Genomic DNA, 19735 nt, shown 5'->3' with positions numbered 1-19735 from the left:
TTTGCCGCTCACCTAAAGTAATAAAGTTTTAACAAAGCACAAGGTTTTTTTTTACCTTAAACAAAATTTCATTATATCGATTTCATGGAGTTTTGTTAATCGTAAGTTCTATCAAGTATGTTCAAGTTAATTACAGTTTAAACTAATGTGTAAAAAGTAATTCCAAAAGAATAAAAGTGTTCATTTTTTTTAGCTTTACTGCTTATGATTACTCATAAGCAATGTACTCAAAACTTTTATTAAACAGACAACTAGATAGCTTTGTTGTTGCACATACTAGTAACTTACCTTACAACAATGTTTTCCAAACAACCTTTCAAAAACGTGCTGTACAGTAACTATGATGATACTTGTTTAAAGTTGTAAACTACATTTAAACACAAACTTTATTTTTCAGTGTGTATGAAAAACTAGTTTAAAAGATAAGTAGTTTAACATTCAATTAGTGTTTCAAACAACTGATTGAAGCTGTTATACAGTTTAAAAAATAACTGATGCAATTTTGCTCGTTAAACTTAAACCTTGATCAAACTAAGAACTTTAACTTTGCAGATTTCAACCGAATAAAGTGTGCTGATAAAAGTGAACAAATGGATTTGGTTGTAAATTTTCCAAACAAAATAAAGTTAATTAAATTCAAAGAAGTAAATAAGTCGAAAAAGCTTATGAACACTAGCACTAAATTTGAACTTAAACAAAAGCTGATACCTTTTGGATGAAAAATTTTACGTAAAAAAAGAGGTTGGTTTATTTTTTAAGCAGCATTATATACAAAATAAAATCGAGTAAGAAAATCTAAATGAAAAAGTTTAGAAATAAGATTGACAAACTTAGTGTTTGAATAAAGCTTTGTTTACAATCAGCACTCATAACCTTTCAATCTATCTTTGAAACTTTTTAACTGGAAAATAATGCAAGTAAGTTTTTTTTTCAAACTTTGTTTTGTCACTTCTCATAAAGTTTTAAAGTCAGTCGAAACAACATAGAACAACTTACTACTTTCTTGAAACATATTTTGAAACAACAACAGTACTGTCTTTTAAAGTTTACGATTGAAGTGCTTACCAAGTTAAACATGTGTTTTAACTGCTTTACTGCTAATAGTGATTTCTTAGTTTACTCAACCTAGATTAATCATAATGTTCTGTACCATTGATTTCATTGACTAAATGTTTGCTTTTCAAAATTCGTAACTAGTTATCTCTAGCTTACTGTTAATGTAGTTAAAAACACAGCTTAGGATAAGTTACATTTTATTCTCGGATGTCGTTAAGAACATAGCTGTTGTAGCAATAACATATAAACTTGAAACAAAGTAACTGTTATCTTATTCAATTATAGACCATATAAAACAAAGTATTTGCTTGATTCAAAGTTTTACATTGTTGTTTGCCTATTATGGAACTTGTACCATCACATAATAAGCTGTAAAAAAATGAAGGCTAAAAAAAGTTTTGGTTTCGCTTTGTCCAGTTTTTTCTTCTTCTTTAGATTTATAAAAACTACACAGCTTAAAGCAACAAGTTACAGTAATTTCAGTTTACTTATGTATAGCGTACATAAGGGTAACAAACAAGTGGTAACAAGTTTTTTACTTCTTTTCTTTGTACCATGTTTTAGCTAATCAATTGGTTTATTTCATATGCTTGACAAGATTAGAAAGCTTAAATCAAGTAAGTAGATGTAAGCTTTGTAAAATAAAAGATTTGTTTATACAAGTTCATCATTTTATTAAGGTATTTTGTTTTGTAAATTGTGTACTTGTTAATAGTGTTCTCTTTCTTTTGAACAATCGATGTTGTTTACATTTATGTGTTACACCAGTTTTGAATTGTTAAGCATGTTTCAGTTGTAGTTTAATTGTAATTGAACAGCATTTTTTAAGGACACTAAACATTGTTTGTTATTAACAGTTTAAAACGTTTTCAGTTAATAAGTCAAAGTTTTATTTTTATTTCTGTTTAAGCGTACTATTTTCATTGAAAAATACAAATAGTTTTTACAGTGACGTAGGCACAGTATTTTTTTAATAAACTAAAAAACAAATGAAATATTGAATTAAAAAATGTCCACAAAGTTAATGAGAATAAGTTTTATTTGGAAAAGAAAGTTAAAAGGAAAAAAGCCACGAAAAAGACACTCAAGTTAGTTAAAGCTTTTCACTAAGCATTCGATAATAGTAAGCAATAAAGTAAGGATTAGAGCAGTTATCTAGCTAGAGTTCCCTTCTTAACAGTTGCATAAAAAAAGTATAGTAGAGAAATTTGGCAAGCTAGGTATTTAATAAATAATGGGCTTTATAATTTGGAAGGAAATATGTTTTTGATTCTTTATCACCACAAAGTTGATTAAGTATGTTTATTTGTGTTGTTGAGTTTAGTAGTCATTAGTAGCTTGTGTAATTAATTGGTGATCCACCTAATCTTTAGATTTAAAAAGTACATAGCTTAAAACAAACAAGTATCGTCGTTTTGAGTTGTCTCATACATAGTTTAAAAAAGAGTTACAAAAAATTGTAACAAGCTGTTCTTTTTTACCGTGGAATCATTTTGTAATTTGTCATAGCCACAGAAAAAATGAGTTCAACAAAACAAGTATGAGCTTTGTAAGCAGAAAGATTATTTCAATTGTATGTTTGTTTTAAACAATCACTGTTGTCTACATTAGTTTGACTGTTCAACTTTTAAACAGTTTTTTATTGTTTCATTTGCATTCTGATAAATAAAACTAATACTTATTTGACAATCAGACCTTAAACAAATATCATTGAGCATTTTTAGTATCAACGCAAAGTAAATTTTTCTTCTCATTTAATATAATGTCTTATTTAAGCATAAATTTTTAGTTAGTGACAGATTGATTTTTTTATTAAACTAACAACAAATATGTATTGAGTGTTTGAAAAACAAGTTTACAAAGTAAAATGAACTAGAATAAGTTTTGTTTAAACAATAAGTTAAACAAGAAAATTCCCATTAAAAAACATTTTTACCTAACATTTAAATACTAGTGAAGCAGAAAAACTTATTCTACATTATCAAAAGTAGTTTAAAATGTCAAGTAGAACTACAAAAACTGAAGTAAGTGTAACTAACTAGTAGAAATAAAAACAGAGAAATTCAGTTTTAGAAAGTTTATTTAGAAGTTATTGAAATACACTAACTGTTACTTTTTACCAACACGCACAATGTAGATATAAATTTGTACATTTTTTGTCGCTTAGTTTAAGCTTGTTTGACACTGTTTACTCGACATTAGTAGCTGCTTAAATCAACTGGTGGTCCTGATTACTTTAGATATGTAGAAACATAACTTTCAACAAACTACTAGAGTTGTTAAAGGTCAGTAAGTTGTCTCATATCTAGTTAAAACAAGTACCTTTTACTTTGAAAACTAGAATAATAAATTACTTAAAAAAGTACAAGCAGCTACTTTTTTGTGTTTTACCAAGTTTCAACCAATGAGCTGGTTTGTTTTGTGTGTTTATGTTTTGAATTGAAAATGTTTCTTGAATATGCTAAACAGAAGTTAGCTTTGAAAGAAGGAATATGTTGTTTTACTTGAAAACACATCTGTAATTTTTTGTTTTGAACAACCATTTTTGTATTCATTTATGTATTCGTAACTTTTTAAAACGTGTTACATGGCTTCAATTGCAGTTAAGTTGATAAGAAGAACTCGTTTAAAAAGTTAAAGCTCGGTTGTGTTACTAATAATCAACAACAACTTAAAATAAAGTTACAACTAAGTTTTTGCATGTTATAAGTGATATACATTTTTGTTTAAAAAGATGATACTTTTTTGTAAGCACTTATTTATTGAATGTTTCAACAGAACTTCAGCAAATGAATAAAAACAAGTGTTTTGTACAAAAAGTATTCAGATGAAAAATCTTACGGACAACAAAATCAAGTTAGTTAAACATCTTTTACAAACCATTTGATTACAAGCACTACTACTGTTTTTAGACTAATGCAATGCTTTTTCTACAATATAACGAGTTACAAGTTTATAAAGTATTTGAAACAAAAAAAAAGTGTGTTCATTCAAGTATATGAGTTTTTAATTTACACAAATAAGAATTTATTTGTACTAAGCTTATATTCTTGTACTTTAAGTAAACATGAACAGCTGGTTCTATTCAAATGGTGGTCCTAAAAAGGACCGGTTGTTTAGCGTTTATTTTGAGCTGGTGTATTTGGTAACAGCTTTAGTTCCTTCTGAAACTGCGTGCTTTGACAACTCGCCGGGGAGCAAGAGCCTGACAGCAGTTTGAATTTCGCGGCTGCTAACAGTTGACCTCTTGTTGTAATGAGCCAAACGTGAAGCCTCTGCTGCAATGCGCTCGAAGATGTCGTTGACAAATGAGTTCATGATTCCCATTGCCTTGCTGGAAATTCCGGTGTCGGGGTGCACTTGCTTCAAAACTTTGTACACGTAGATGCCAAAGCTTTCTTTGTTTCTCCTCCTTCGCTTCTTCTTGCCGTCGACCGGAGCGGTCTTGGCTACTGACTTCTTCGCGCCTTTGGTTGCTGTCATGATGATGTGTGGACTTCTGTCTCGGCGCCGGTTTATATCCTGAAAAATTATGCAAATTAGCATAGTTCCGTACGCGAACGATAGCTGGTTTCTCTCACTTCACAATTCTCTCGTTTGTTGTAAATATTTTGGTGGTCCTGAAAAGGACCTGGTTTTTTTTAACTTAGGCTGACTTTTTTGAAGCGGTCTTCTTAGGCAATAGTACTGCCTGGATGTTTGGAAGAACACCACCTTGAGCAATTGTGACGCCTCCGAGAAGTTTGTTCAACTCTTCGTCGTTGCGAATAGCTAGTTGCAAATGGCGAGGAATGATCCTGCTTTTCTTGTTGTCACGAGCAGCGTTACCGGCAAGCTCGAGCACTTCTGCGCTCAAGTACTCGAGAACGGCAGCCAGATAAACTGGAGCACCAGCTCCGACTCTTTGGCTGTAGTTGCCGGTGCGCAACAGGCGGTGCACGCGACCGACTGGAAACTGCAGTCCTGCACGGGAAGACCTGCTCTTCGGCTTAGATTTGAGTTTTGATCCTTTACCACGTCCTGACATTTTGTTGTTCGAATGATTGTGATGATAGCTTGCACAGCTCAATATACAACTCATACCTAACCGCGTCGAACAAAAAACTAATTTGCATATGTCATAGCTAATGCTTAATCTTGTCAAAAGTGTTGTAAAACTTTTATATTGAATTAGGTGGTCCTAAAAAGGACCGGGTTTGCTAAAAGCGATTAGCCACCGAAGCCGTACAAGGTTCTTCCTTGACGCTTGAGTGCGTACACGACGTCGAGTGCTGTGACGGTCTTGCGCTTGGCGTGCTCTGTGTATGTTACTGCATCGCGAATAACATTTTCCAAGAAAACTTTTATGACGCCTCTCGTTTCTTCGTAAATCAGTCCCGAGATTCGCTTAACTCCGCCTCGGCGAGCCAAACGGCGGATTGCCGGCTTCGTGATGCCTTGGATGTTATCGCGAAGTACTTTGCGATGGCGCTTAGCACCTCCCTTTCCCAAGCCTTTACCTCCTTTGCCGCGTCCAGACATGTTGTTGAATATACTTATTTCGTCAGTGCGTCGAGTTTATATACAAGCTGTTACGGACGCGTACGGTAACTACTAACTAATTTGCATACTCAAAAAAGTCTCTTAACTTACGTTCGGTTAAGTTTTTCTCACTGTCAAGGTTTTAAGGTGGCCCTGAAAAGGACCGGTTTTAGCTAACGCTTAAGCTCTTTCGCCACGCATTCTCCTGGCGAGCTGGATGTCTTTGGGCATGATTGTCACACGCTTGGCGTGGATCGCGCAAAGGTTAGTATCTTCGAACAAACCAACGAGGTACGCCTCGCTTGCTTCTTGCAAAGCCATAACGGCACTGCTTTGGAACCTCAAGTCAGTTTTGAAGTCTTGAGCTATTTCGCGTACCAGACGCTGGAAAGGCAACTTGCGCAAAAGAAGCTCAGTTGACTTCTGGTAGCGTCTGATTTCTCTCAGAGCAACTGTGCCGGGCCTGTAGCGATGAGGCTTCTTCACACCTCCGGTAGCGGGTGCGCTCTTGCGAGCGGCCTTGGTGGCGAGCTGTTTCCTTGGAGCCTTGCCTCCGGTTGACTTACGAGCGGTTTGCTTGGTACGAGCCATTTTGATGATAAAACTGTTTGTTGCAAGACAGTTTATATACTGTTCGCATAGACACGGACGCGAGCGATTCCGCTGTGTAGTCTAATTTGCATATTTTCAACTTAGCATTGTTTTATGCATTTTGAGTTACGTTATATTTTGTTTGAGTGGTCCTGAAAAGGACCTTGGGTAAAAGAACAACTTATTTTTTACAGCTCTTCTTCTTGGATGCTTTTTTGGCTGCCGGCTTCTTCTTGGTTACTTTCTTCTTCTTGCTTGCAGCTTTTTTAGATGCTGCCTTCTTAGGAGCGCACTTTTTAGCAGGTCGCTTTTTGGCTGCTGGTTTTTTTGCAGCCTTCTTGGGAGCACACTTCTTTTTTGGTTTTTTAGCTGGGGCCTTCTTTGCTGCTGGCTTTTTAGCTACTTTCTTTGTCCTCTTCTTGGGCCCAGCAGCTGGCATTGGAGCAAGCTTGAACGAGCCAGAAGCGCCTTTTCCAGTTGTCTGGAGAAAAGCACCTTTGGTCACGCCGCTGGTAAGTGCTCTCTTCAAGTGAGAATTGGAAGCTGTGAGGTCAAGCTTGTAGGTGTCCGCGATATACTTTTGTATCTTCTGGCGGGATGTACCTTTTCGTTCCTTCATTGCTCCAAGGGCAGAGCTAATCATTTCCCTGTAAGTAGGGTGCTCTGCCTTCTTGGCGCTTGGTCTCTTGGAAGACCTGGCTGGCGCTGGTACTGCTGCTACTGCTGTGGTAGACATGATGAATGAATATTAAAGCGACCAAAACGATACTTGCAAGAGTTACTGACTGTGACGAATTGACTGTTGAGCAGTTATGCTTTGCAAGGTACCTTTTACTTCTTAATATAAGCATTAGCATGTTTGTTTAAGACATATATGCTTATAAAAACTTAGTTGTCTTATTAAGAATGTTGAAAAAGTTCCAGTAAGAAAGAAACCATATTTAACTTGTTCTAAAAGTAATTTTTTTAAAGCATTAGTTTGAAAAGTCCAGAAATAACAGCCTGTATCTTACAGCACACCTCTAAATACATTAAGAAAAACATAAATGAAACAAAACATGTTAACACACTCCCGACTGAGTTTTCCTTTGCCGCTCACCTAAAGTAATAAAGTTTTAACAAAGCACAAGGTTTTTTTTTACCTTAAACAAAATTTCATTATATCGATTTCATGGAGTTTTGTTAATCGTAAGTTCTATCAAGTATGTTCAAGTTAATTACAGTTTAAACTAATGTGTAAAAAGTAATTCCAAAAGAATAAAAGTGTTCATTTTTTTTAGCTTTACTGCTTATGATTACTCATAAGCAATGTACTCAAAACTTTTATTAAACAGACAACTAGATAGCTTTGTTGTTGCACATACTAGTAACTTACCTTACAACAATGTTTTCCAAACAACCTTTCAAAAACGTGCTGTACAGTAACTATGATGATACTTGTTTAAAGTTGTAAACTACATTTAAACACAAACTTTATTTTTCAGTGTGTATGAAAAACTAGTTTAAAAGATAAGTAGTTTAACATTCAATTAGTGTTTCAAACAACTGATTGAAGCTGTTATACAGTTTAAAAAATAACTGATGCAATTTTGCTCGTTAAACTTAAACCTTGATCAAACTAAGAACTTTAACTTTGCAGATTTCAACCGAATAAAGTGTGCTGATAAAAGTGAACAAATGGATTTGGTTGTAAATTTTCCAAACAAAATAAAGTTAATTAAATTCAAAGAAGTAAATAAGTCGAAAAAGCTTATGAACACTAGCACTAAATTTGAACTTAAACAAAAGCTGATACCTTTTGGATGAAAAATTTTACGTAAAAAAAGAGGTTGGTTTATTTTTTAAGCAGCATTATATACAAAATAAAATCGAGTAAGAAAATCTAAATGAAAAAGTTTAGAAATAAGATTGACAAACTTAGTGTTTGAATAAAGCTTTGTTTACAATCAGCACTCATAACCTTTCAATCTATCTTTGAAACTTTTTAACTGGAAAATAATGCAAGTAAGTTTTTTTTTCAAACTTTGTTTTGTCACTTCTCATAAAGTTTTAAAGTCAGTCGAAACAACATAGAACAACTTACTACTTTCTTGAAACATATTTTGAAACAACAAGAGTACTGTCTTTTAAAGTTTACGATTGAAGTGCTTACCAAGTTAAACATGTGTTTTAACTGCTTTACTGCTAATAGTGATTTCTTAGTTTACTCAACCTAGATTAATCATAATGTTCTGTACCATTGATTTCATTGACTAAATGTTTGCTTTTCAAAATTCGTAACTAGTTATCTCTAGCTTACTGTTAATGTAGTTAAAAACACAGCTTAGGATAAGTTACATTTTATTCTCGGATGTCGTTAAGAACATAGCTGTTGTAGCAATAACATATAAACTTGAAACAAAGTAACTGTTATCTTATTCAATTATAGACCATATAAAACAAAGTATTTGCTTGATTCAAAGTTTTACATTGTTGTTTGCCTATTATGGAACTTGTACCATCACATAATAAGCTGTAAAAAAATGAAGGCTAAAAAAAGTTTTGGTTTCGCTTTGTCCAGTTTTTTCTTCTTCTTTAGATTTATAAAAACTACACAGCTTAAAGCAACAAGTTACAGTAATTTCAGTTTACTTATGTATAGCGTACATAAGGGTAACAAACAAGTGGTAACAAGTTTTTTACTTCTTTTCTTTGTACCATGTTTTAGCTAATCAATTGGTTTATTTCATATGCTTGACAAGATTAGAAAGCTTAAATCAAGTAAGTAGATGTAAGCTTTGTAAAATAAAAGATTTGTTTATACAAGTTCATCATTTTATTAAGGTATTTTGTTTTGTAAATTGTGTACTTGTTAATAGTGTTCTCTTTCTTTTGAACAATCGATGTTGTTTACATTTATGTGTTACACCAGTTTTGAATTGTTAAGCATGTTTCAGTTGTAGTTTAATTGTAATTGAACAGCATTTTTTAAGGACACTAAACATTGTTTGTTATTAACAGTTTAAAACGTTTTCAGTTAATAAGTCAAAGTTTTATTTTTATTTCTGTTTAAGCGTACTATTTTCATTGAAAAATACAAATAGTTTTTACAGTGACGTAGGCACAGTATTTTTTTAATAAACTAAAAAACAAATGAAATATTGAATTAAAAAATGTCCACAAAGTTAATGAGAATAAGTTTTATTTGGAAAAGAAAGTTAAAAGGAAAAAAGCCACGAAAAAGACACTCAAGTTAGTTAAAGCTTTTCACTAAGCATTCGATAATAGTAAGCAATAAAGTAAGGATTAGAGCAGTTATCTAGCTAGAGTTCCCTTCTTAACAGTTGCATAAAAAAAGTATAGTAGAGAAATTTGGCAAGCTAGGTATTTAATAAATAATGGGCTTTATAATTTGGAAGGAAATATGTTTTTGATTCTTTATCACCACAAAGTTGATTAAGTATGTTTATTTGTGTTGTTGAGTTTAGTAGTCATTAGTAGCTTGTGTAATTAATTGGTGATCCACCTAATCTTTAGATTTAAAAAGTACATAGCTTAAAACAAACAAGTATCGTCGTTTTGAGTTGTCTCATACATAGTTTAAAAAAGAGTTACAAAAAATTGTAACAAGCTGTTCTTTTTTACCGTGGAATCATTTTGTAATTTGTCATAGCCACAGAAAAAATGAGTTCAACAAAACAAGTATGAGCTTTGTAAGCAGAAAGATTATTTCAATTGTATGTTTGTTTTAAACAATCACTGTTGTCTACATTAGTTTGACTGTTCAACTTTTAAACAGTTTTTTATTGTTTCATTTGCATTCTGATAAATAAAACTAATACTTATTTGACAATCAGACCTTAAACAAATATCATTGAGCATTTTTAGTATCAACGCAAAGTAAATTTTTCTTCTCATTTAATATAATGTCTTATTTAAGCATAAATTTTTAGTTAGTGACAGATTGATTTTTTTATTAAACTAACAACAAATATGTATTGAGTGTTTGAAAAACAAGTTTACAAAGTAAAATGAACTAGAATAAGTTTTGTTTAAACAATAAGTTAAACAAGAAAATTCCCATTAAAAAACATTTTTACCTAACATTTAAATACTAGTGAAGCAGAAAAACTTATTCTACATTATCAAAAGTAGTTTAAAATGTCAAGTAGAACTACAAAAACTGAAGTAAGTGTAACTAACTAGTAGAAATAAAAACAGAGAAATTCAGTTTTAGAAAGTTTATTTAGAAGTTATTGAAATACACTAACTGTTACTTTTTACCAACACGCACAATGTAGATATAAATTTGTACATTTTTTGTCGCTTAGTTTAAGCTTGTTTGACACTGTTTACTCGACATTAGTAGCTGCTTAAATCAACTGGTGGTCCTGATTACTTTAGATATGTAGAAACATAACTTTCAACAAACTACTAGAGTTGTTAAAGGTCAGTAAGTTGTCTCATATCTAGTTAAAACAAGTACCTTTTACTTTGAAAACTAGAATAATAAATTACTTAAAAAAGTACAAGCAGCTACTTTTTTGTGTTTTACCAAGTTTCAACCAATGAGCTGGTTTGTTTTGTGTGTTTATGTTTTGAATTGAAAATGTTTCTTGAATATGCTAAACAGAAGTTAGCTTTGAAAGAAGGAATATGTTGTTTTACTTGAAAACACATCTGTAATTTTTTGTTTTGAACAACCATTTTTGTATTCATTTATGTATTCGTAACTTTTTAAAACGTGTTACATGGCTTCAATTGCAGTTAAGTTGATAAGAAGAACTCGTTTAAAAAGTTAAAGCTCGGTTGTGTTACTAATAATCAACAACAACTTAAAATAAAGTTACAACTAAGTTTTTGCATGTTATAAGTGATATACATTTTTGTTTAAAAAGATGATACTTTTTTGTAAGCACTTATTTATTGAATGTTTCAACAGAACTTCAGCAAATGAATAAAAACAAGTGTTTTGTACAAAAAGTATTCAGATGAAAAATCTTACGGACAACAAAATCAAGTTAGTTAAACATCTTTTACAAACCATTTGATTACAAGCACTACTACTGTTTTTAGACTAATGCAATGCTTTTTCTACAATATAACGAGTTACAAGTTTATAAAGTATTTGAAACAAAAAAAAAGTGTGTTCATTCAAGTATATGAGTTTTTAATTTACACAAATAAGAATTTATTTGTACTAAGCTTATATTCTTGTACTTTAAGTAAACATGAACAGCTGGTTCTATTCAAATGGTGGTCCTAAAAAGGACCGGTTGTTTAGCGTTTATTTTGAGCTGGTGTATTTGGTAACAGCTTTAGTTCCTTCTGAAACTGCGTGCTTTGACAACTCGCCGGGGAGCAAGAGCCTGACAGCAGTTTGAATTTCGCGGCTGCTAACAGTTGACCTCTTGTTGTAATGAGCCAAACGTGAAGCCTCTGCTGCAATGCGCTCGAAGATGTCGTTGACAAATGAGTTCATGATTCCCATTGCCTTGCTGGAAATTCCGGTGTCGGGGTGCACTTGCTTCAAAACTTTGTACACGTAGATGCCAAAGCTTTCTTTGTTTCTCCTCCTTCGCTTCTTCTTGCCGTCGACCGGAGCGGTCTTGGCTACTGACTTCTTCGCGCCTTTGGTTGCTGTCATGATGATGTGTGGACTTCTGTCTCGGCGCCGGTTTATATCCTGAAAAATTATGCAAATTAGCATAGTTCCGTACGCGAACGATAGCTGGTTTCTCTCACTTCACAATTCTCTCGTTTGTTGTAAATATTTTGGTGGTCCTGAAAAGGACCTGGTTTTTTTTAACTTAGGCTGACTTTTTTGAAGCGGTCTTCTTAGGCAATAGTACTGCCTGGATGTTTGGAAGAACACCACCTTGAGCAATTGTGACGCCTCCGAGAAGTTTGTTCAACTCTTCGTCGTTGCGAATAGCTAGTTGCAAATGGCGAGGAATGATCCTGCTTTTCTTGTTGTCACGAGCAGCGTTACCGGCAAGCTCGAGCACTTCTGCGCTCAAGTACTCGAGAACGGCAGCCAGATAAACTGGAGCACCAGCTCCGACTCTTTGGCTGTAGTTGCCGGTGCGCAACAGGCGGTGCACGCGACCGACTGGAAACTGCAGTCCTGCACGGGAAGACCTGCTCTTCGGCTTAGATTTGAGTTTTGATCCTTTACCACGTCCTGACATTTTGTTGTTCGAATGATTGTGATGATAGCTTGCACAGCTCAATATACAACTCATACCTAACCGCGTCGAACAAAAAACTAATTTGCATATGTCATAGCTAATGCTTAATCTTGTCAAAAGTGTTGTAAAACTTTTATATTGAATTAGGTGGTCCTAAAAAGGACCGGGTTTGCTAAAAGCGATTAGCCACCGAAGCCGTACAAGGTTCTTCCTTGACGCTTGAGTGCGTACACGACGTCGAGTGCTGTGACGGTCTTGCGCTTGGCGTGCTCTGTGTATGTTACTGCATCGCGAATAACATTTTCCAAGAAAACTTTCATGACGCCTCTCGTTTCTTCGTAAATCAGTCCCGAGATTCGCTTAACTCCGCCTCGGCGAGCCAAACGGCGGATTGCCGGCTTCGTGATGCCTTGGATGTTATCGCGAAGTACTTTGCGATGGCGCTTAGCACCTCCCTTTCCCAAGCCTTTACCTCCTTTGCCGCGTCCAGACATGTTGTTGAATATACTTATTTCGTCAGTGCGTCGAGTTTATATACAAGCTGTTACGGACGCGTACGGTAACTACTAACTAATTTGCATACTCAAAAAAGTCTCTTAACTTACGTTCGGTTAAGTTTTTCTCACTGTCAAGGTTTTAAGGTGGCCCTGAAAAGGACCGGTTTTAGCTAACGCTTAAGCTCTTTCGCCACGCATTCTCCTGGCGAGCTGGATGTCTTTGGGCATGATTGTCACACGCTTGGCGTGGATCGCGCAAAGGTTAGTATCTTCGAACAAACCAACGAGGTACGCCTCGCTTGCTTCTTGCAAAGCCATAACGGCACTGCTTTGGAACCTCAAGTCAGTTTTGAAGTCTTGAGCTATTTCGCGTACCAGACGCTGGAAAGGCAACTTGCGCAAAAGAAGCTCAGTTGACTTCTGGTAGCGTCTGATTTCTCTCAGAGCAACTGTGCCGGGCCTGTAGCGATGAGGCTTCTTCACACCTCCGGTAGCGGGTGCGCTCTTGCGAGCGGCCTTGGTGGCGAGCTGTTTCCTTGGAGCCTTGCCTCCGGTTGACTTACGAGCGGTTTGCTTGGTACGAGCCATTTTGATGATAAAACTGTTTGTTGCAAGACAGTTTATATACTGTTCGCATAGACACGGACGCGAGCGATTCCGCTGTGTAGTCTAATTTGCATATTTTCAACTTAGCATTGTTTTATGCATTTTGAGTTACGTTATATTTTGTTTGAGTGGTCCTGAAAAGGACCTTGGGTAAAAGAACAACTTATTTTTTACAGCTCTTCTTCTTGGATGCTTTTTTGGCTGCCGGCTTCTTCTTGGTTACTTTCTTCTTCTTGCTTGCAGCTTTTTTAGATGCTGCCTTCTTAGGAGCGCACTTTTTAGCAGGTCGCTTTTTGGCTGCTGGTTTTTTTGCAGCCTTCTTGGGAGCACACTTCTTTTTTGGTTTTTTAGCTGGGGCCTTCTTTGCTGCTGGCTTTTTAGCTACTTTCTTTGTCCTCTTCTTGGGCCCAGCAGCTGGCATTGGAGCAAGCTTGAACGAGCCAGAAGCGCCTTTTCCAGTTGTCTGGAGAAAAGCACCTTTGGTCACGCCGCTGGTAAGTGCTCTCTTCAAGTGAGAATTGGAAGCTGTGAGGTCAAGCTTGTAGGTGTCCGCGATATACTTTTGTATCTTCTGGCGGGATGTACCTTTTCGTTCCTTCATTGCTCCAAGGGCAGAGCTAATCATTTCCCTGTAAGTAGGGTGCTCTGCCTTCTTGGCGCTTGGTCTCTTGGAAGACCTGGCTGGCGCTGGTACTGCTGCTACTGCTGTGGTAGACATGATGAATGAATATTAAAGCGACCAAAACGATACTTGCAAGAGTTACTGACTGTGACGAATTGACTGTTGAGCAGTTATGCTTTGCAAGGTACCTTTTACTTCTTAATATAAGCATTAGCATGTTTGTTTAAGACATATATGCTTATAAAAACTTAGTTGTCTTATTAAGAATGTTGAAAAAGTTCCAGTAAGAAAGAAACCATATTTAACTTGTTCTAAAAGTAATTTTTTTAAAGCATTAGTTTGAAAAGTCCAGAAATAACAGCCTGTATCTTACAGCACACCTCTAAATACATTAAGAAAAACATAAATGAAACAAAACATGTTAACACACTCCCGACTGAGTTTTCCTTTGCCGCTCACCTAAAGTAATAAAGTTTTAACAAAGCACAAGGTTTTTTTTTACCTTAAACAAAATTTCATTATATCGATTTCATGGAGTTTTGTTAATCGTAAGTTCTATCAAGTATGTTCAAGTTAATTACAGTTTAAACTAATGTGTAAAAAGTAATTCCAAAAGAATAAAAGTGTTCATTTTTTTTAGCTTTACTGCTTATGATTACTCATAAGCAATGTACTCAAAACTTTTATTAAACAGACAACTAGATAGCTTTGTTGTTGCACATACTAGTAACTTACCTTACAACAATGTTTTCCAAACAACCTTTCAAAAACGTGCTGTACAGTAACTATGATGATACTTGTTTAAAGTTGTAAACTACATTTAAACACAAACTTTATTTTTCAGTGTGTATGAAAAACTAGTTTAAAAGATAAGTAGTTTAACATTCAATTAGTGTTTCAAACAACTGATTGAAGCTGTTATACAGTTTAAAAAATAACTGATGCAATTTTGCTCGTTAAACTTAAACCTTGATCAAACTAAGAACTTTAACTTTGCAGATTTCAACCGAATAAAGTGTGCTGATAAAAGTGAACAAATGGATTTGGTTGTAAATTTTCCAAACAAAATAAAGTTAATTAAATTCAAAGAAGTAAATAAGTCGAAAAAGCTTATGAACACTAGCACTAAATTTGAACTTAAACAAAAGCTGATACCTTTTGGATGAAAAATTTTACGTAAAAAAAGAGGTTGGTTTATTTTTTAAGCAGCATTATATACAAAATAAAATCGAGTAAGAAAATCTAAATGAAAAAGTTTAGAAATAAGATTGACAAACTTAGTGTTTGAATAAAGCTTTGTTTACAATCAGCACTCATAACCTTTCAATCTATCTTTGAAACTTTTTAACTGGAAAATAATGCAAGTAAGTTTTTTTTTCAAACTTTGTTTTGTCACTTCTCATAAAGTTTTAAAGTCAGTCGAAACAACATAGAACAACTTACTACTTTCTTGAAACATATTTTGAAACAACAACAGTACTGTCTTTTAAAGTTTACGATTGAAGTGCTTACCAAGTTAAACATGTGTTTTAACTGCTTTACTGCTAATAGTGATTTCTTAGTTTACTCAACCTAGATTAATCATAATGTTCTGTACCATTGATTTCATTGACTAAATGTTTGCTTTTCAAAATTCGTAACTAGTTATCTCTAGCTTACTGTTAATGTAGTTAAAAACACAGCTTAGGATAAGTTACATTTTATTCTCGGATGTCGTTAAGAACATAGCTGTTGTAGCAATAACATATAAACTTGAAACAAAGTAACTGTTATCTTATTCAATTATAGACCATATAAAACAAAGTATTTGCTTGATTCAAAGTTTTACATTGTTGTTTGCCTATTATGGAACTTGTACCATCACATAATAAGCTGTAAAAAAATGAAGGCTAAAAAAAGTTTTGGTTTCGCTTTGTCCAGTTTTTTCTTCTTCTTTAGATTTATAAAAACTACACAGCTTAAAGCAACAAGTTACAGTAATTTCAGTTTACTTATGTATAGCGTACATAAGGGTAACAAACAAGTGGTAACAAGTTTTTTGCTTCTTTTCTTTGTACCATGTTTTAGCTAATCAATTGGTTTATTTCATATGCTTGACAAGATTAGAAAGCTTAAATCAAGTAAGTAGATGTAAGCTTTGTAAAATAAAAGATTTGTTTATACAAGTTCATCATTTTATTAAGGTATTTTGTTTTGTAAATTGTGTACTTGTTAATAGTGTTCTCTTTCTTTTGAACAATCGATGTTGTTTACATTTATGTGTTACACCAGTTTTGAATTGTTAAGCATGTTTCAGTTGTAGTTTAATTGTAATTGAACAGCATTTTTTAAGGACACTAAACATTGTTTGTTATTAACAGTTTAAAACGTTTTCAGTTAATAAGTCAAAGTTTTATTTTTATTTCTGTTTAAGCGTACTATTTTCATTGAAAAATACAAATAGTTTTTACAGTGACGTAGGCACAGTATTTTTTTAATAAACTAAAAAACAAATGAAATATTGAATTAAAAAATGTCCACAAAGTTAATGAGAATAAGTTTTATTTGGAAAAGAAAGTTAAAAGGAAAAAAGCCACGAAAAAGACACTCAAGTTAGTTAAAGCTTTTCACTAAGCATTCGATAATAGTAAGCAATAAAGTAAGGATTAGAGCAGTTATCTAGCTAGAGTTCCCTTCTTAACAGTTGCATAAAAAAAGTATAGTAGAGAAATTTGGCAAGCTAGGTATTTAATAAATAATGGGCTTTATAATTTGGAAGGAAATATGTTTTTGATTCTTTATCACCACAAAGTTGATTAAGTATGTTTATTTGTGTTGTTGAGTTTAGTAGTCATTAGTAGCTTGTGTAATTAATTGGTGATCCACCTAATCTTTAGATTTAAAAAGTACATAGCTTAAAACAAACAAGTATCGTCGTTTTGAGTTGTCTCATACATAGTTTAAAAAAGAGTTACAAAAAATTGTAACAAGCTGTTCTTTTTTACCGTGGAATCATTTTGTAATTTGTCATAGCCACAGAAAAAATGAGTTCAACAAAACAAGTATGAGCTTTGTAAGCAGAAAGATTATTTCAATTGTATGTTTGTTTTAAACAATCACTGTTGTCTACATTAGTTTGACTGTTCAACTTTTAAACAGTTTTTTATTGTTTCATTTGCATTCTGATAAATAAAACTAATACTTATTTGACAATCAGACCTTAAACAAATATCATTGAGCATTTTTAGTATCAACGCAAAGTAAATTTTTCTTCTCATTTAATATAATGTCTTATTTAAGCATAAATTTTTAGTTAGTGACAGATTGATTTTTTTATTAAACTAACAACAAATATGTATTGAGTGTTTGAAAAACAAGTTTACAAAGTAAAATGAACTAGAATAAGTTTTGTTTAAACAATAAGTTAAACAAGAAAATTCCCATTAAAAAACATTTTTACCTAACATTTAAATACTAGTGAAGCAGAAAAACTTATTCTACATTATCAAAAGTAGTTTAAAATGTCAAGTAGAACTACAAAAAATAAAGTAAGTGTAACTAACTAGTAGAAATAAAAACAGAGAAATTCAGTTTTAGAAAGTTTATTTAGAAGTTATTGAAATACACTAACTGTTAATTTTTACCAACACGCACAATGTAGATATAAATTTGTACATTTTTTGTCGCTTAGTTTAAGCTTGTTTGACACTGTTTACTCGACATTAGTCGCTGCTTAAATCAACTGGTGGTCCTGATTACTTTAGATATGTAGAAACATAACTTTCAACAAACTACTAGAGTTGTTAAAGGTCAGTAAGTTGTCTCATATCTAGTTAAAACAAGTACCTTTTACTTTGAAAACTAGAATAATAAATTACTTAAAAAAGTACAAGCAGTTACTTTTTTGTGTTTTACCAAGTTTCAACCAATGAGCTGGTTTGTTTTGTGTGTTTATGTTTTGAATTGAAAATGTTTCTTGAATATGCTAAACAGAAGTTAGCTTTGAAAGAAGGAATATGTTGTTTTACTTGAAAAACACATCTGTAATTTTTGTTTTGAACAACCATTTTTGTATTCATTTATGTATTCGTAACTTTTTAAAACGTGTTACATGGCTTCAATTGCAGTTAAGTTGATAAGAAGAACTCGTTTAAAAAGTTAAAGCTCGGTTGTGTTACTAATAATCAACAACAACTTAAAATAAAGTTACAACTAAGTTTTTGCATGTTATAAGTGATATACATTTTTGTTTAAAAAGATGATACTTTTTTGTAAGCACTTATTTATTGAATGTTTCAACAGAACTTCAGCAAATGAATAAAAACAAGTGTTTTGTACAAAAAGTATTCAGATGAAAAATCTTACGGACAACAAAATCAAGTTAGTTAAACATCTTTTACAAACCATTTGATTACAAGCACTACTACTGTTTTTAGACTAATGCAATGCTTTTTCTACAATATAACGAGTTACAAGTTTATAAAGCATTTGAAACAAAAAAAAAGTGTGTTCATTCAAGTATATGAGTTTTTAATTTACACAAATAAGAACTTATTTGTACTAAGCTTATATTCTTGTACTTTAAGTAAACATGAACAGCTGGTTCTATTCAAATGGTGGTCCTAAAAAGGACCGGTTGTTTAGCGTTTATTTTGAGCTGGTGTATTTGGTAACAGCTTTAGTTCCTTCTGAAACTGCGTGCTTTGACAACTCGCCGGGGAGCAAGAGCCTGACAGCAGTTTGAATTTCGCGGCTGCTAACAGTTGATCTTTTGTTGTAATGAGCCAAACGTGAAGCCTCTGCTGCAATGCGCTCGAAGATGTCGTTGACAAATGAGTTCATGATTCCCATTGCCTTGCTGGAAATTCCGGTGTCGGGGTGCACTTGCTTCAAAACTTTGTACACGTAGATGCCAAAGCTTTCTTTGTTCCTCCTCCTTCGCTTCTTCTTGCCGTCGACCGGAGCGGTCTTGGCTACTGACTTCTTCGCGCCTTTGGTTGCTGTCATGATGATGTGTGGACTTCTGTCTCGGCGCCGGTTTATATGCTGTAAAATTATGCAAATTAGCATAGTTCCGTACGCGAACGATAGCTAGTTTCTCTCACTTCACAATTCTCTCGTTTGTTGTAAATATTTTTGGTGGTCCTGAAAAGGACCTGGTTTTTTTTTAACTTAGGCTGACTTTTTTGAAGCGGTCTTCTTAGGCAATAGTACTGCCTGGATGTTTGGAAGAACACCACCTTGAGCAATTGTGACGCCGCCGAGAAGTTTGTTCAACTCTTCGTCGTTGCGAATAGCTAGTTGCAAATGGCGAGGAATGATCCTGCTTTTCTTGTTGTCACGAGCAGCGTTACCGGCAAGCTCGAGCACTTCTGCGCTCAAGTACTCGAGAACGGCAGCCAGATAAACTGGAGCACCAGCTCCGACTCTTTGGCTGTAGTTGCCGGTGCGCAACAGGCGGTGCACGCGACCGACTGGAAACTGCAGTCCTGCACGGGAAGACCTGCTCTTCGGCTTAGATTTGAGTTTTGATCCTTTACCACGTCCTGACATTTTGTTGTTCGAATGATTGTGATGATAGCTTGCACAGCTCAACATAAAACTCATACCTAACCGCGTCGAACAAAAAACTAATTTGCATATGTCATAGCTAATGCTTAATCTTGTCAGAAATGTTGTAAAACTTTTATATT

The 19735-nt window shown here is 33.7% G+C and overlaps 10 protein-coding genes across 10 annotated transcripts; all 10 read right to left on the bottom strand.

The window, feature by feature from the left end:
- Positions 1-4179: 4179 nt before the first annotated feature.
- On the bottom strand, positions 4180-4539 carry LOC145845098 (histone H2B 1/2-like). The gene has a single exon (XM_082952521.1). The coding sequence runs from the start codon at positions 4537-4539 to the stop codon at positions 4180-4182; it is 360 nt and encodes a 119-aa protein (XP_082808647.1).
- Positions 4540-4702: 163 nt separating this feature from the next.
- LOC145844573 (histone H2A) lies at positions 4703-5083 on the bottom strand. Its single transcript, XM_082951971.1, has one exon. The coding sequence runs from the start codon at positions 5081-5083 to the stop codon at positions 4703-4705; it is 381 nt and encodes a 126-aa protein (XP_082808097.1).
- A 182-nt stretch (positions 5084-5265) lies between these two features.
- On the bottom strand, positions 5266-5577 carry LOC145845097 (histone H4-like). Its single transcript, XM_082952520.1, has one exon. The coding sequence runs from the start codon at positions 5575-5577 to the stop codon at positions 5266-5268; it is 312 nt and encodes a 103-aa protein (XP_082808646.1).
- A 180-nt stretch (positions 5578-5757) lies between these two features.
- LOC145845096 (histone H3) lies at positions 5758-6168 on the bottom strand. Its single transcript, XM_082952519.1, has one exon. The coding sequence runs from the start codon at positions 6166-6168 to the stop codon at positions 5758-5760; it is 411 nt and encodes a 136-aa protein (XP_082808645.1).
- Positions 6169-11434: 5266 nt separating this feature from the next.
- LOC145845095 (histone H2B 1/2-like) lies at positions 11435-11794 on the bottom strand. Its single transcript, XM_082952518.1, has one exon. The coding sequence runs from the start codon at positions 11792-11794 to the stop codon at positions 11435-11437; it is 360 nt and encodes a 119-aa protein (XP_082808644.1).
- Positions 11795-11957: 163 nt separating this feature from the next.
- Positions 11958-12338, bottom strand: LOC145844574 (histone H2A). Its single transcript, XM_082951972.1, has one exon. The coding sequence runs from the start codon at positions 12336-12338 to the stop codon at positions 11958-11960; it is 381 nt and encodes a 126-aa protein (XP_082808098.1).
- A 182-nt stretch (positions 12339-12520) lies between these two features.
- Positions 12521-12832, bottom strand: LOC145844541 (histone H4-like). Its single transcript, XM_082951937.1, has one exon. It carries the CDS (start codon positions 12830-12832, stop codon positions 12521-12523), a length of 312 nt encoding a protein of 103 aa, XP_082808063.1.
- A 180-nt stretch (positions 12833-13012) lies between these two features.
- Positions 13013-13423, bottom strand: LOC145845094 (histone H3). The gene has a single exon (XM_082952517.1). The coding sequence runs from the start codon at positions 13421-13423 to the stop codon at positions 13013-13015; it is 411 nt and encodes a 136-aa protein (XP_082808643.1).
- A 5266-nt stretch (positions 13424-18689) lies between these two features.
- Positions 18690-19049, bottom strand: LOC145845093 (histone H2B 1/2-like). The gene has a single exon (XM_082952516.1). It carries the CDS (start codon positions 19047-19049, stop codon positions 18690-18692), a length of 360 nt encoding a protein of 119 aa, XP_082808642.1.
- A 165-nt stretch (positions 19050-19214) lies between these two features.
- Positions 19215-19595, bottom strand: LOC145844512 (histone H2A). Its single transcript, XM_082951910.1, has one exon. The coding sequence runs from the start codon at positions 19593-19595 to the stop codon at positions 19215-19217; it is 381 nt and encodes a 126-aa protein (XP_082808036.1).
- Positions 19596-19735: the final 140 nt, after the last annotated feature.

The sequence above is a fragment of the Thalia democratica genome, chromosome 9 (genome assembly GCF_965202585.1).
Source record: "Thalia democratica chromosome 9, ktThaDemo2.hap1.1, whole genome shotgun sequence".
NCBI classification, from domain to species: Eukaryota; Metazoa; Chordata; class Thaliacea; order Salpida; family Salpidae; genus Thalia; species Thalia democratica.
This window is presented reverse-complemented; position numbering and strand designations above follow the sequence as displayed.

Coding starts and splice junctions, on each gene's coding strand:
- LOC145845098 (XM_082952521.1), bottom strand. CDS start 4,539: ATGACAGCAACCAAAGGCGCGAAGAAGTCAGTAGCCAAGACCGCTCCG.
- LOC145844573 (XM_082951971.1), bottom strand. CDS start 5,083: ATGTCAGGACGTGGTAAAGGATCAAAACTCAAATCTAAGCCGAAGAGC.
- LOC145845097 (XM_082952520.1), bottom strand. CDS start 5,577: ATGTCTGGACGCGGCAAAGGAGGTAAAGGCTTGGGAAAGGGAGGTGCT.
- LOC145845096 (XM_082952519.1), bottom strand. CDS start 6,168: ATGGCTCGTACCAAGCAAACCGCTCGTAAGTCAACCGGAGGCAAGGCT.
- LOC145845095 (XM_082952518.1), bottom strand. CDS start 11,794: ATGACAGCAACCAAAGGCGCGAAGAAGTCAGTAGCCAAGACCGCTCCG.
- LOC145844574 (XM_082951972.1), bottom strand. CDS start 12,338: ATGTCAGGACGTGGTAAAGGATCAAAACTCAAATCTAAGCCGAAGAGC.
- LOC145844541 (XM_082951937.1), bottom strand. CDS start 12,832: ATGTCTGGACGCGGCAAAGGAGGTAAAGGCTTGGGAAAGGGAGGTGCT.
- LOC145845094 (XM_082952517.1), bottom strand. CDS start 13,423: ATGGCTCGTACCAAGCAAACCGCTCGTAAGTCAACCGGAGGCAAGGCT.
- LOC145845093 (XM_082952516.1), bottom strand. CDS start 19,049: ATGACAGCAACCAAAGGCGCGAAGAAGTCAGTAGCCAAGACCGCTCCG.
- LOC145844512 (XM_082951910.1), bottom strand. CDS start 19,595: ATGTCAGGACGTGGTAAAGGATCAAAACTCAAATCTAAGCCGAAGAGC.